We start from the raw sequence: 16,061 nt of genomic DNA, 5'->3' as shown, positions 1-16,061 counted from the left end.
CGTGATGTATGGAAGCGTGTTTGGCCTCGACGATTTCACGCTGTTGTGCCTGACGAATGTTGTGTGTAGACATGTAATTTACTTCAATTTCACGTCTGTGGAAGCTTAGTAGAAAGTTTCCAGCTGAAGCCATATCTCTCTAGCTTTGCGCTGGAATACAGATATGTTTATTCGTGATATCAGCGCAGCATGCTTCTTGATTATCCTTATCTGCTCCTCGGTGTGTTTTGGTGCTCTATGCTGCCGTCGGCAACCGTGGATTTAACATGAAATGAAAAAAATTTGAAAGATGAAAAAATTTGGATTTCGAATCTTCGAGAATATCCACCAGCCTGTTGCGACGCCGAATTTGCCCGTACCGCAGATTTTTCTATTCATTCCCACGATATTAAATAGCTTGCGGCCACCGCTCGAGCATTACGATAGGTTTCAAGAACGCTGGCATCAGCAGCCTCGCGAAGTAGGCTTTGAGTGCAGCTTAACGTACTTAGCCGGGCTGAGATCGATTAAAATTCACGCTCAGAGAGGTTGTTGTCATTATCAACACCGGAATGTTTGTAGGCAACGCGCCGGCGACGTTAGTAGATTTTGTATCCCGGTAACTTTTTTCGGGTTACTGCAGTTAGAAACCTGCGCGATACTCAGAAACACGCAGACTTGTGTCGCCTTGTTAGTTTTGTTACAGTTCCGAGATTATCGCTGACTCTTTTTAAAGATATAGTTAGCGACTGATCTTCCCCAATTCGATGCGGTGTCTGTGTTGCGGCAGGGCGGAATTGTATCTGATTCGTCGCGGACTTTTCCCCTGATGATAACTCTCAAGTCGTATCGTGTTTCTTGCGTACTGCGGCTGCTAATCGAAGTGGATTAATGTGATTTAAAATTGTTTACGTCAAGTGCCAGCGCCACCCACTCGTTGTTAGGACCGTTGATTCTTTCATCCAAGCGGTGCCCTAGGCGATATGAGTAAGGTTCGTCGAGATAGAGATATTTTTTCGGTGTATTGTATCTTCGTATTTTTACACTACAAATTTACTCGCCCGTCGCTACGACAAGGATAAGAACTGGTGAATCAGCCGATTATAAAAAGCACTTGCCCCGACCTATTTAGATCTGTTTCGAAACGCCCAATTGCTCATTCTCGCTATTTTGAAATTGGGCGTATTGATATGCATCTCGGACTCGTGATTTCGAGAAACGTAAGCCGATGACGCATTAGCGTCGCGTGTCCGCTACGTAGAGGTATGTTCCGTGCTGTCGGAAACGTGTGTTATGTTGCTCTTCAAGTGCATGTCGTTAGACCATCGGTGTTTTAAGGGTGTCGGTAATGAAATAATTGATGTGTCCGTGAGCGTGACACAACCTGACTTACAGATTACCGTGGCAATTGACGTTAGTGTTTCATATTCCATAACAACACTGTAATATCCAGGGTTGTAATAACTCGAGTCATGACTCGACTCGAGTCCGACTCGAGTCACGATTTTCTGATGACTCGACTTGACTCGAGTCATTTTTTCAAAATACGAAAATGACTCGACTCGACTCGAGTCAATCTGTGTATTGACTCGACTTGGACTCGATTCATTGCGCATGACTCGAACCAAGTCATTGACTCGAGACTGTGACGGCCAATACCGACATTTCATTGTAATTCCGAAGCCAACACACCATTGGGATTTCGTCTGTTGGTACTGTTACTTGAAAATGCGACCAGAAACTGCTGAAAATTAGGGAAATTGTTATATTATAAATGCGAACCATTCGATATCACCAAACATAGTCATAAAAAGTGGGTTTACCAAGACTTTAACTGGAAACTGAACACAATGACTTGGACTCGGACTCGAGTCATAATACCATGACTCGGACTCGAACCTCTGCTCGCTGACTTGGACTCGGACTTGACTCGGTGGTGAATTGAAATGACTCGACTTGACTCGAGTCAAAACTATAAAAGTGAGATTGACTTGTGACTCGGAGCCTTGTGACTTAGTTACAACCCTGGTAATATCTAACGTTTCTGTAGTAGATCGCATAAACGTGAAGTTGTAGCTTAGTGGCATGCGTGAAAAATTCATAGTTGGCCCAAGTTATGTCGCAACATTACTATTCATGTGCAAGCAAAACAGTAGTGTACTGAAAGGTGGTAAGAAGTAAATTAACCTGAAATCATAACCTCTTGACTCTCGGGTACACGTCGGAAATAGAACTACTTCCTACCGACCTTGACCGCCTCTGGAATAATTTCGGTGTCAAGTTTTCTGCGTGGTGACGATATAATCATTAAAAAAAATCTGATTATAGCTGCCGCGGTTCGTTGCTTTCGTACACCGCAAATCGACTCCAGGCTACGTGCGCGACTACAAAGCATTCGACCCCATTTTGAAGTCCCTTTCGTATTTTTCGTGCTTTTCAACGCCACCAAGCCATTACCGTGCTATGACGTGGCGACTCTAGTTCCATTGTCGAATATACAGTGGGTGCGTGATCACTGCGGTTGAAGAAGGTGGAACCGATAAGCTCCCCCGTTTCAAAACGGGAATGTGTGTCAGCGTTCTGAAAGTGGACAGTAGACGAAAAACGATAGGGAGCGATCATAAAAACTTTGAAATCCGCGTCGGGCGATACAACTTGATGAATCGGCGGTAATGTTTGTTTTGCGGACCTATACCAGCATTGTCAATTTTCTAAATCACGTGTAAAACGTATCAGCGACCTACTTAGCGACGGATTTATCACAGCGTTCTAGTATTATTTACGTGCGGCGGTGGTCTACGCATCAGCAGAACCCTGATCTGAGAACCGTAGGCGTTGGAACTTATTAGAAATTCGTTTTGAATAACGGCCAGAAATTCTCGTTATTCAATAAGCAGTTGCTCGGTGATTGTGATATGTTACTCGGAACTATTTTTGCACCCAAGGTGCTACATCCGCAGCGTTTCCTTTTGGACGTGATGTGTGGGATGACGAAATACATTCAAGTAGCTTTTATCACCTACGTTGTTCAGCGACATAAGAACAGTGTCAGAATATGAATATTGAATATAGTGTGGTTCACAGTTCGCTGTAAATGCGCATAAACTTTTCCTTTCGTAACTATGACAAATCATACGTGATATGAATATAATTGGTAAATATAAATATTGAGGTCACTTCGGTCGGTATTGGCATTGAGAGAAATTGCGCGGCGATAAGAAAAAGGAGACGAAATATCGCTCGCTATCGTCGGCGAGAGACACCTGTCGCCCCGAGGTCGCTTGTGGTGGTAGGACGCGTAGCGTACGGCGTACGCGATATCTTTGTTATGGAAGCTCTTTATGACTGCGTCTCGAGCTTGTGACTTTATTAATGCCGTTTCGCCATGCGGGTGTACTGTACGAGCTATGAGATTGCGACAGCCGTCGATAATGCTGTAAATGGTTATGGTTCTAACGCGTGATAGATTGTAGTGAAAGCGAGCGCTCGCGAAAGTCAGCTACGTGTACCGAGGGGCAGATAGATCTATTTAATTACCGCATTGCGCGCGTAATGACGGTATGAATATAGAAGGGTGTAGTTCATGTGGGAGCGTCGCGTGTCGTGCATGACTTTGATACGCTTCGCACGCCAATTAGTGTTGGTGAGGTATTTGTGATCTTGATAGATCGCTGTTGAGATGTAGATCGTTGTAATTTTTCGTAGTAATCAGGCGTTGTTTCGCGTATATTAGCTTTTTTTCGATTTTGAGGCTTTGATCGTGTTTACATTTATGTGTAGTCATTTTGATCTTAAAATCAATGTTTTTCTTTTCTGCTTTACTTTCAGACGTAGTAAAAACTATGGAATAGTCGCTATCGACAATTAAAATTGTGTTTGACCATAACTGGTACAGTATGCATCTAATGTCCTTACGTTAGGGGCAGTTTCAAAATTAATCTCGTTTGTACTTGAGCAATAAGGTGATTACTAGGAAGAGTAGATATCTGATCTCCTTAGCAACCGTGGTGATTTGAAAAGCAGCATCCTGGTTGTTTGCTTGTAAATATTTCGCAGCATACTGTACAATATGTACATGTACATAATATCATACTGTACTGATCTAAAAACGTAGACTAGAAGGGATGATAGTTAATGGCTATTATGAAGAGCACTCAAAATTTATTTTCGACCGTCGCCGACTGATATTTTTACATTTCCATATCTCGCGCGCACGTTTTGTTACCCTTATATTTATAATAACATCATACCTAGTTACTGGCTAGGTAATTACGGTGCCTGTCGAGTCAGAAATAGTCGCCTGATTTGTGTACCCGGCGACTGTAATCATTTGAATATGCCCATGCGCAAGATAAATTTGATCCCGCGCAGTATCGTTATAAACAAATGGAACGTTGTGTATTTAATTGCTGCTCGAAAGGTCAACATGTGTCTTCATTATGGAATACTCTTTTCAGCAGTTGCATATAAATAGCTTTGGTTCACACTTTCTATTGACGACTCTTACGGGACAAAGGATACTGGATAACCCGCCATTTAACGTTTATTGCTAATATTAATAATGAGGTAAGAGAAACGATGCATTGTGCATCAACCGCAGTCTACTGCGTTGACCTGGAATTATTACTCGATATTTAGAATGTGCTGAGATAGGTCAAACTTGCTGTACCGTCTGCGCGATGTGCGTACACGCGCCGGCTGCTTTGCGAATGTCAGGTTTTTGTTGACGTTGTGTCGCGTTTAGTGCGGGAGGCCTCGCGATTCGCAGACTGTGCGCGTTCGGAGACCTTTGCCGAGTGCTGCGATGAGTCATACGCAGCCGAGGCTAAGATATTTACTCTCCCCGAGCATAATAAAGCCGCCTTGATATAGTCGGAAACCGACGATGCGTGTTTATCGTCGCGCGCCTTCCGCCGGCGGAACTGTTGCTTTACGAAAGTTTCGTGTCTCGATGCAGAGTGTGGTGTCGGTTTGCTGGGTGTGGTAAATGGCTTCTTGCGATATTTAGATTGAAGTTCAAAGTGTCGCCATAGGTCAGGTTTGCTAGTTGAGGAGTTGGTGGATTTTCGACCTTTTCCCCGTCGTGGAAGTCTTGGAACCCTTGACTAGTCCTATCACAGCATTCAAAGCATTCAGTAGTGATTTACGCACTTTAGTTTAAACGTAATTTCTGTAAAGTCGTGAGCAACCCGCACTATTATTGCAAGTGAAATGAAATAGGTAATGTCGGTACCATAATATGGTGAAGACGGGGAAATATTTTGATTGCCGTTGCATATATGAAGTTCCGCATCGTCCATACTCTCAGCCAGTAATACTAGAAACCTCGCAACCTTAATACTCGATCTGAAATCAATAACCGTGGTACTTGATTTTGCCTAGCTGTAACTGCAGCATGTTTTTGTCGTGACGCGTGTCCGTGATTAGCATTGTCGGTTTTCGTAATTTGAATACCTCGCGTCAGTGCATACATTTAGTACAGTGCGAAAATGCATTCCGTAGTATTGGAAGGGAAATGGCCTGTTGTTAGCTGAGTGAATACAGTTTGAACTGCAAGAGTCGGGTAGCTGCAGTTACAGATGAAACATGTCTTTTCGTACTAGCCCGGTTGTTAGTTGAGCTCGAAGCGCCGTACTTGGCTAAGGAATATCGCTCGAATATCTGACTCTTCCGTTTTGGAGACCTTACCTAATCTGTGTTCATCTCCTTTGCAGATAATCTTACCGAGAATAAAGATAAAGAAGCTGCAAATAAAGAAGGGACCAGAGATTTTTCCTGGCGGGCTGTGAAAAATAAACCCAAGGTAAGGAGAAACTGATTTTGTGCTTGTATGGAGCCGTGTGTAGTCTACGTTGTACTCATCGGGTCGGCAGTAGTTTACCTGTTACTTTCCCTCTGCCCTTTGTTGCTCTTTGAAGCAACCTTTTTCTTATTTAAGAATATTGATCTTAGGCTGACATTGTAAAGCGTCGAAGGCTTCTTCCCCTTCCGTTATCGCCAGTTTCGATTCCGACTTGATGGCGTTAAAACGCACGAGAAAAGCAGTATTTCCTGACCCGTGTCATCGGTCTATGTTTTCGATCTATCAGCTGATTTCTGAAATCTATAATTCATAACGCGATTACCTCGTTAGTGTCTGGCGCGACCTAACGGCTCGAAATTTTCGAACAGCGAGTACGGCCCGCGTTCCGTGGCATACTTAAAAGACACAGTGAATAGCTGACGAGGAGGCGATAAACATCGCGAGGTTTAAATCATAGGATAAAACCACATCCTGACCTGTGGTGTATTTATGCATATACGAATTGTGATGGTGATAATAAAAGACGCATGGCCAATGGCCATCGATTTTCAATAATGTCTTCAAGCTGGCAATAGAGACAATCCCAAAACTATGTGCGTTATGCAATGATATCCGGTCTGTTTACTTGATCCTTAGCCGTTATTGTTTCGTATCTTTCTGCGACGCCGTTTCTACACACGCCATTACGCATGCGTTGTCGCGTATGTGACTCGCACCGAGCGCTCTTCCATAACCGCTTCCTGAAATAAAGTATATTCGTGACTTTACTGCCGCATTGTAGAGTGAAAACGGCATAGCGAGACCGTAATGGATTTTCAGTATGGACGTTACTGCGGTTCTGTCGTGTTCTGCGGTTTGCCTTTTGTTTCTTTGAATTCACGCGATGTTGTGCGTGGAAGAGCATTGCTATTGAGTTGTAATGCGATTTCGTTTTGTTGGCTTCGTGTGGTCTATTCATCGCTGACATCCGCTACGGAACGTATATGCATCAGCGATTGCTATCTGGCTATAGGAAAGAGTAGGTTGCGTCATGTCGATGTTAGACTCTGTCAATCGAGTAGTTTTGATGCAGAATTGGAAGTTGTGGGCGGAAAATCTGGCCGGGTTGATTGTATTTCGTCCCGAGATATGCGTTAGTTTCTGTGGTACGATTGCACTTCTCAATTACAGCTGCTTCGCCTGGTGGTAGGATAATGAGAAAGTCGCTGGGAAGTAAAGTACTGTGTGGTTGTGGCACGGTCCGCAACGATGTGTTAGCTACGGGCCGCCATCCATAATAGTAACGTAGGTTTTGGTTGTGGTTCTAATCTTTTAAATGCCGTTGAAGAGCATAGATGCATTGACCAGTGAGCGACGGATATTCAAGTCGATATCGATTACCAACGTTTCAAGTACCATGATGGTTTTGCTTGGCGAGAGTTTCAGGGAGAGGTGTCAGCGTAGACTGGCGCAAAATCGATAGGAGATTAACTCATTTGGTGTTATCTGCTTACGTTTCGGACTGCCCCACCACCTCGATGGCTGATAATACAGATGTGGTCAAAGTAGTAATTGTGGACAGTGCTCAAGTAGAAGTAGCGATTTTCCAGTATGTTAAAACGTCTAGTATTTCTATGCCTAGGTTTGCTTTAAAAAAACTGAAAAGCTGCATGTTAAAGTACTGTCAACTCATAACCACTTGGCATTTCAGTGCACGTCGTCAGAATCTTCTTGAGTAGCCTGCTCCGAGAAAGTGGAAGTGATTAGGCCTAGTTACTGACCTGACCCCTCTGTCCTCTGGTGTAATATCACAGTGCGAAAATTTCGCCCTGCTTTTTCTATTGGTCACATTTTAGATTTTTTGGGTTTCAGCATACTCTCAGAATATGAATATGCCCATTGCCCAGTTGTTAGCATTGTAAGATGCGACAGTCCGTACGAGAATAGTAGCGATAAACATCCATGTGTCCCTGCGAGGGATCTGTCAATCTCCATGGACTTCTTACGGGAGGACTACCGCGACAAGGACCGCGCGCCCGACAGGCGCGGTAGCTCGGGCCACGTGAAAAGAAAGCACAGCTTCGCCGCCCTGACCAAGCGGCCGACTCGGTCCGGCACGCAGTCGGCCAACGCCAGCCCGCACAAAAAGAGCCCGGGCGGCGATAAGCATCTGAAAAATCTTGTGCGAGACGAACGGTCCAATTCTAAGTGGTACGCGTATACCCCCGCACCTTTTCGCGTGGAAGAGAGGTCTGCGTCCCATGTTGACGTACCAAAGGTATTGTACGGCACTGTAGCATTCCGCGGCTCTTGTACTGTTTTAGCAGGACCCATAAATTTGTTTCGGAGTTCGCATGGACCACCTTGGTGACCTAGTCCAAGAAAAACACATTTAGCGGCATTAATGACGATAATGCGATGAAATTGAAGGAATTGGCGACAAAGCCACACAAAATGATATCAACATAACCAAACTAACTTGAGGAAGCGAGCCTAGTCAACAGATAGGCTTGCTGCTCTAGGTATGGTCTTACTATATCAAAATATCTCATAAACAACAATGTGGTGAGTGACATGACAGAAGTGCGAAAAAACAGAATACGATAATATCATGAAACGTGAAACTAGAAATTGTGAGGATTAATTTCGATTTTAGGTGGTAGAAACTAAAATTCTCGTTGATAATATAACTCTTACTGTTGCGAAAGGGTCGTATGTTTTCAGTACCTGAAAGAATAGTCTTTCACCAGTCTAATCTAATCATTGTGTTCAGCCCTCTTCGCGGGTACTTTTATCAAAGTGTCACCAAAACTATTTGCGAGCCGTAAGAGGTAATGCGTGGTGACATTTGCGACCATAAGCTTTTAGTGTGATTTAGGTGATTTGGTTGCAGCTATCTTCCTGTTTTTGGGAGTATATGTCACCGATATGCTGGTCAACCATACGCGCTCGAACTGCGTTACGATGCAACTCGATAATTCTGTGCAGAATTGGACTAGTTATTCTACTGTCAGATGACGTTTGTTTCAATAACAGATGCCCGATTATCTATCGCCAATAGACTCGTTATTTGGATGAGATCTCTACGCGTCGAAATTTCTATAATCCGATTAGACATAACCGTAAATACCCGTGACGCCGCGTGGTGTCACGTCAGCTACTAGTCGGTATTAGTAATTCTTATTTCTGTGGGTTACGGCGGGGCGCTCAAAGTAACCGATTTGTCGTGCCGTTGCCGCGCGCTTTATATGGTGAAATACGGAAAGTGTCACCGATTAGCAAGCGGTTTTTCGACGGTTTGTCACGGAAATTCGATTCGTGAAAACGGGTCCTAAAGTGGTAGGCAAATATAGTGATGAATGGTCCCCGCAGCAATAATAATTAGGAATGGTGCGGGCCCCGGTTCTTGTGAATACGAACTGTTGTAGAAGGTTGGACTTGACCACGAACGTGTGACGTCATGTGCTGCGACAATGCTAATCCGAACACAAATTACTGTTTCGCCTTCATGAATTTGCGCCCCTATGTTTATAAGATATTGCCGGTTTTGTAGTCATTAATCAGAGCACGTTTGGTGTAATTGGAAAGATGTGACTCGTAACGAAGTAAAGTAGATGCTCCGCTGCGGTGTTTACAATGCATTTCGCGTTGACGCGGTGTCCGCTATTGAAGCTTGTATTTTTAATCTCCAATTATAACAGTATCCGACCCACTGAGTATGTGCGCTTGATGATTTAAACCGGTCTTGTGTGTGTCAGTCTCTGTTTCTGACTGCTGCACAGGGTATCAAGTATGAATCGATTGCATAACATTCTTTGATTCATTGATCAGCGTGAGGTAAAATACGGCTTTAACATTCAAGATTACTAATATTTGCAGTATATAGTTATAACGCGAGATTTTACGTCCCGTCCATTGCAACCTTGACTTTGCTGTGCGTATTGTTATAGTCAGCGCTTTCCGCCGATTTTCTGTCTGTGAATGCAAGTCTCACGCACACGCAACAGTCACCAGGCAAAAGTTAGAAATGCAATCACTCACTCGCTAGATCCTTCTGTCATTACTCATCATATCATCGAGTTATACCAGCCCTCTTTCGAGAAAGACAATACTTGGAGGTGTTAATGCGACACTGCTATATACACTTCCTCCTATCGCCCGCATTACACAGCCGTCTAGCGCGCTGCTTGCTGAATAATGTTATTGAGATAGGTAGTGAAGCGGTATGGTATTTCATTGCACGCCTTTAGCTAGCTGTGTTAGTGATCGATTTGTTGACTAAATCGCGCGGTGTCTTTGTAGTTTTAGAGGTACTTATGGACATGTTCATGTTTTCTAAACGTGTCGCAATCAGGTCGTGGTGTCGTTAAATCCTAAGGCGAACTTGTTGCTTGTACGTTCTATGGTACAACAATTTTTGACATCCCCAACGCCGTGATATCGCGACCCGCATTGAAGCAAGCATTATGTTTTTACATCACGATTTGTGATTTGAATGCGCGTGTCACACTTTATCATTTGAAGTTCCGTTCGCGCTATGCAAATTAGCGGTATCCTACACTGTGTTTTGTAACAATGCTGCGCCCTGAGTAGCGTCGAATATGTTTATGCAGGAGGTGCGATTGCGCAAAAAGGTACGAAATTTGCGCTTGGTTCAGAGCGGGCGCGCGTTTCTTAGTGATTCGCTTTGAATCGTTGCATGGTAATACATTGTGGTTTTGATTTCAGAAAGGACAGTCTTCCGGCAACGCCAACCGAACTAACAGTATGATGATCAATAAGCAACTCACAAATTACGGCAACTCATGTGAGTATCTAGTTGCGTTGATTGTGTTGATTGTGCTGCATAAATGGAGAATTGACCAGCTACCAAACTTGTGGTGCTTTATATTATATTTAGACTCGGTGTTCAGCACAGTTAGCAGTCGAACAGGCTAGTCAATGCTGCGTTTTAACTGGCCGATTAATATTCTGACTGAATTTCCGTTTGATCGCGTCGTGTATCTGAACTCTTAGCAAATTTCCAACGCCAGTCGACTGATTGCATGACATATATATGTATGCCGGTAAGCTCATACTTTTTTGTGCTTCTCAGTGCCGGCCACCACCACGCCATTCTTCGCACCCGACGGACGAGTCCACGGCCTGCCCGTGAGACCAGGACCAGCGTTTCGACCCAACTCGGTGCGTACCCACGTCTTATTTTCCGGGGTTCCGGGTTTACTCGGTGTTTGAACTGAAAGGTAACTCATATCCATTTTACAGACTTACGAAACTGGCAGTAGAGTTTCGGACTCCACAGATGGCAGGTTTTCAAGGTAAGTCACGTTTTGGTGAACAGGGGTGAACTGTTGCATAGCTTTGATGCATTGGTTAGTGTCGACTTTCTCATGCATTCAATCAAGAGGAAATGTAATACCACTGGGCAAGCCAGCTTCTGTTCCATGACAACTAACTTTGTTTTTCAAAAATTGCACGTTTGTATTGCCATTAGCCGCGTTGCCTTAGTCCGAGAAGATGCAAATTACTCACCTCCGATTAACTGCCAACATATGCATCCCTCAACCAAATCAACTTTTTGTAACAATTTACTGGACTACGTTGGCCACCTCTTTATTTGTTGCATTTCTTCTATTAGATTTTATAAGGACGACGGCGACTCCTCATCAATCCATTCCGGATCAAGGACTCCGCCTCATTTGTCACATCACAACACGTGAGTATATCGAGTTTGGTATTCTTGTATTTTGTGGCTTTGAACGCATCAAAAATAGGCTTGTGTCTGAGGCAGTTCTTCATGCTTAGCGAGACCCAGGACCTAGGATATTGTCTACGTAGATTTTACTTTTACAAGGTAATATCTCAGTGTTACGACTCTCTCAACTAGCCTTGACATCAATCGTTTGTGAGCTACAAGACTGGTTTTGTTTTCATAATCGCACTTTCGTTATGGTTAGGACATGTCTAGGAGTAGCAGTGCTTTCTTTGAAGTGCTAGATACCCACCCATAGTCTTCCTGTAGGTGCTGGGTGCGGTGTTTGTTTAGTCATGCTTTATTGTTCCTTAATTCGGTAACGGGGTACTTTCAAGAGCATTTTCTAGTTCTTGTGGGCCATTGCAGATGTACAATTCAAGTATCAAACATCGTTTTTGTAAGGCCACAGGAGTTGCAGTTTTACTGATGTAGCATGCAATTCCTAGGATATCACTACCTTGAAAATGATAGGATGTTGATGGTGCTAATATAACGTGAATTACATCTGGAATCGTCAAACTTTGTAGACTCTGGGAAAGGCGGGTGGCCCTATGAAATCTTGTTTTCTTTCCTTACGGGGCGCGGTGTTGAGCTAACAAAACACATTGGTATTATTTTATTAGAATTTACTTTGGCGTGAAAGTTCGACAATAGGCTGCGCAGTGCGCAAACAGCGGAAAGGTCAACGGATTTGTTCTTGAACTCTTTTGTTTCTTTTCAGTGTCTCGGGATCGAACGAGTCGATAGACGATGGTACGTGTTCACTTTGGACCGCCCCATTTTTTGCGCAGGGTCTGACCGAATCGTTTTTTTTTTTATTTTTAGCAGTCGATCTACTCGGGGAACTCGAACAGGACCCCGATTTGAGTATAAAACAAGACGAGCCCGAGGCGTGGAGCGTCACGGTTTCTAAGAAACAACTGGACAAAATGCACAAAAAGAATATTAAGAGACAAGATAATATTTTTGGTATGTTTACGAGGTCGTATCGATTTTTCTTAGTGTAACATTGTCACCATATGTCTACTGTGTAGCCAGGACCCTAAGTTATTGGTGCGGGCAAAGTTTTTCTGTGGATGACATGACATGATTATCCATTGTGATGCAGGGAAGATGCATGGCATCACAATGTACTAGTCATTCCCTTGATTTGGATGTAGGGAATTCGGCACTGGTTGACCGCTAATGCTAACGTACCCCTATCCAAATCTAATCCTAACCCAAATACATCAATGTATGCAAGTGCCGAATTCAACATGCCTCATTGACCAAGTGCTCAAATTCATTAAAACATTCATTTGCGAATCTCTATTGCTCCAATATTAATGGCTCGCTTTCATAGTAGTAACAGATTTTACATTTCTAATGCAAATTCACTAGAACCTGTCTGGTGTACTTTCTGCCCAATTTATTTCATCTCTACGTAGCTAGATGAGGTTAAAATCAACATCACATCACTAGCAGTTTCGTTGATGTGTTAAATCCAGATTTGATTTCTCCCGCAGAATTTATCCAGAAAGAGCGAAATTTTTTGACTACGCTGAAGATAATGCAGAAGATCTTTGCGTATGGAATGTTACGGGAAGTGCAATGCGATCAGGACGTCATTGAGAAAATGTTCCCGCAAATTGACGAATTCGTGGAGTATACGTCGAATTTCGTGGAGCATCTCGATCAGAGGCAGAAGGAAAATACGGTTCGTAAAAACAAATTATTCCGAGCGAATCAACCTAAATATCAAAGTAGCCTCATAATTCATATATAACTTAACTAATGACCATAGATGCGATGCTGCAAATTGCAACTGAAGAATTGCTCGTTATAATTGATCAAAAATATTGTATTAATGATCTCACTTTCCTCTATATTTCTCACCGGGTATCTTGAAAAATTTGTGCCACACTTTTATTCATTTGTGCCGCTGTATTCCAGGTCGTTTCCAAGATAGGCGACATCTTGGTCGACCAGTGGTCAGGGAAGAACGGGACGCAGATGATGTGGCTCTTTGGCGAGTTTTGCAGCAAACAAAAGGAAATCGTTTTCATGTATAAGGATCTGATGAAAAACGACAAGAAATTCCAGGAATTCATTTCTGTAAGTGTTCTGCGTCTTTTTTTCCAAGCAACGGTGCTGCAAGCCAGTGACTGTCATGGATGCGAAATCTCTTGCTGAATTTTTATGATGTTAGGTACACAAATTTTATGATAGCTAGAGTCCATATTTACAATCTTGTTTCGATCACTTGTCGTTGTTTTTCATGTGACGACATGGTGTTGTATTTGTTTTACAGTTACGCGTTGGTTTCGCAGCTTTAATGTCGTATTAAGTATGTTTGTGTTGAGAAAACTTGTGAAGTTAGCTCACCATCACAGGTGGGATTGTGAAAAACACTGAGGTGTCCTAGCCTCTCTGGAAACAGTAGCTACTCCTTTGTCAAAATACCTAATTCAAATTTCTTATTTCAGAAATGCGGACAGAATCCGTTAACGCGGAGGCGCGATATACCGGGTTGTATCTTGTTGGTCACGCAGCGAATTACAAAATATCCTGTCATCCTGAAAACTCTCATTGATAACTCATCAAGAAAAGGTAAGCTATCCTTTCAACAGTGGGCCTTCTCTATCAGTATATAACACTTAGCTACACCACTTCGTATTTAAGGCATCAGTTATTATCAAATTTATCATCATCACACTTTAATAGCCTGTAGTAATTACAGGCAAATTGCTTATGACAGACTGATATTATTTAGTAGCACAACCTGCTGTGTCGCAAGTTCACTTTAAAGGCACCACAATGGTGAAATCTTGACAGGTGACATGGGCGGTTTCGCTATCTTACCTTAAATCGGGCCGAGCGAATTGATGATGTATCTGTGCATGAAGCAATGCGAGTCTGCACTGCCATGAGTAATTCCTGTCATTATAACGCACCGTAACGTTACATTTCCGAATCACTGCTCATTAGTGATATATTGAACCTCGTTTTACATTTGTATATTTATGTACGGGGACATGTCGACGAATTTATGATGACCTTGATTGCAAAGGTCTCGTAAGCTTGTGGTTTATGTACGCGGGAATGTGTTTGTAATTTTGCGATATGTCCCATTGCGAAATGCTCTCTCCGTTCGTTTACACCGATCTGTCACGACGATTGTAATTTATGTCGATGTTGTTCGCTTGTCAGAACACAAGGCCGATGTGGAGAATTTGAACAAGGCCCTGGAGCTCGTTACGGATTTAATCAAGAAAGTCGATAAACAAGTGCTGGAATACGAGAAGAAAATGCGAGTCACCGAGATTTATCAGAAAATGGAAAGCAAAACTTTCGCGACGTATAAAGGTGAGTTTTGGAAAGATTTTTTTTATTTTTGTGTCACTGTCGCTTAAAAATGGTTTGATTTGTGCGTTTTAGACGGTCGGAAATTTTTTCGCGATGATTTTTACACTTCCATACCCAAGTTGCTTCAAGTCGACACGCTACAATGGAGATGCAACAATCAGAAGCGTGCCATCGGTAAGCTATACGAAAACTAGAAAAAGATCACCCGACATCACCTCCTCGCAAGGGCGGGTACCATAAATGGTTCCTGCGCGGTACAAAAGTTCCCTACGGTTTGGAAAAGTAGGGTTTGTCTGCTTACTGCTTGCACTACTTACTTGAGGGGTTTCTGTTTTAGGATTAGAATTTCGATAACATAGATTGTAATTTTTCAATATATTTGCGTCGTTTCCCGGCTAAAATTGCGGTCTTGGTCTTGTGTCTCCAAGGGTCGACTCCCAAGATTCACTGATTAAGCCTTCATCTCACCCTTTTTGAACTATTTACTTTCATTATCTGGTTCTTCTCGCAGCCGAGCAGAAATTCATGCTGTAATTTCTACTTCCAGCACTGTCAAAGACTGTTGACCCCTTGGCTTTCCTCTGTTGACACGATTTTAGATGTATTTGGTCATGTTTTTTGTCAAATTTTGACCAGTCATAACCTTGAAAAAATTCACCATCATGTGGCCTTTGCTTTTTCAGAGATCGTGGTGGTCCTGTTCAAAGACGTCCTGGTGTTTGTCCAAGAAAACAACCAACGGTACACGTTCGCGTCGGTGGGTCCGCCCGCAGCGGTCCCGCTGTACAAGCTTCTCGTCCGCGAAAAAGCCGGCGAGGACCGCGTGCTTTTTCTGCTCAGCGCCAGCTCTTCGGTGCCGGAAATGTACGAACTTGAGTTTCAGTCCCCAGCCCACAGTAAGAACTGGATGCAGTGGATCAGGAAGGCTGCCGACGAGAAGAATAACGCCAACCCTGGTCAGGAGGAAGGTACGTGTAGTGGTTTCATTTTTGGGATTATTATATATCATCACTCCTGAAGAACTGATTTGGTGTGTTGAAAATTTTATACATTTATATATAATTTTATACATACGGATTTTATACATTGATTCACAATAATATTTTGATTAGTACCAACAATTACTGGCAATATTTGGCCCAAAGTGTATCTTCCATCAGCATCTTCAAATTTTCTTCATTGCTTCGTCACATCCCTGAT

The 16,061-nt window shown here is 43.1% G+C and overlaps 2 protein-coding genes across 8 annotated transcripts in view; one reads left to right on the top strand and one right to left on the bottom strand.

Annotated features, from left to right (window-relative positions):
- LOC145446521 (uncharacterized) overlaps positions 1 to 16,061 on the bottom strand; it is a 271,204-nt gene that overhangs the window by 192,671 nt on the left and 62,472 nt on the right. The gene's annotated exons all lie outside the window — the stretch shown is intronic.
- LOC145446772 (rho guanine nucleotide exchange factor 28-like) overlaps positions 1 to 16,061 on the top strand; it is an 89,209-nt gene that overhangs the window by 66,323 nt on the left and 6,825 nt on the right. For 5 of the 6 annotated variants that reach the window (XM_080325138.1, XM_080325135.1, XM_080325137.1 and 2 more), the window contains 13 exons: positions 5,694 to 5,782; positions 10,490 to 10,568; positions 10,857 to 10,945; positions 11,027 to 11,079; positions 11,400 to 11,477; positions 12,238 to 12,269; positions 12,342 to 12,485; positions 13,022 to 13,212; positions 13,449 to 13,610; positions 13,982 to 14,105; positions 14,706 to 14,861; positions 14,934 to 15,035; positions 15,545 to 15,829. In XM_080325138.1, coding sequence (XP_080181264.1) covers positions 5,694 to 5,782; positions 10,490 to 10,568; positions 10,857 to 10,945; positions 11,027 to 11,079; positions 11,400 to 11,477; positions 12,238 to 12,269; positions 12,342 to 12,485; positions 13,022 to 13,212; positions 13,449 to 13,610; positions 13,982 to 14,105; positions 14,706 to 14,861; positions 14,934 to 15,035; positions 15,545 to 15,829 — 1,584 coding nt within the window. The remainder of the gene's footprint in view (positions 1 to 5,693; positions 5,783 to 10,489; positions 10,569 to 10,856; positions 10,946 to 11,026; positions 11,080 to 11,399; positions 11,478 to 12,237; positions 12,270 to 12,341; positions 12,486 to 13,021; positions 13,213 to 13,448; positions 13,611 to 13,981; positions 14,106 to 14,705; positions 14,862 to 14,933; positions 15,036 to 15,544; positions 15,830 to 16,061) is intronic. The other variant, XM_080325134.1, reaches the window with a different exon arrangement.

The sequence above is a fragment of the Botryllus schlosseri genome, chromosome 9 (genome assembly GCF_051294905.1).
Source record: "Botryllus schlosseri isolate E-star chromosome 9, Bs_hap1, whole genome shotgun sequence".
In the NCBI taxonomy this organism is placed as follows: domain Eukaryota; kingdom Metazoa; phylum Chordata; class Ascidiacea; order Stolidobranchia; family Styelidae; genus Botryllus; species Botryllus schlosseri.
Note: the sequence above shows the minus strand (reverse complement) of the source record. Positions and strands in the feature narration are given on the sequence as shown.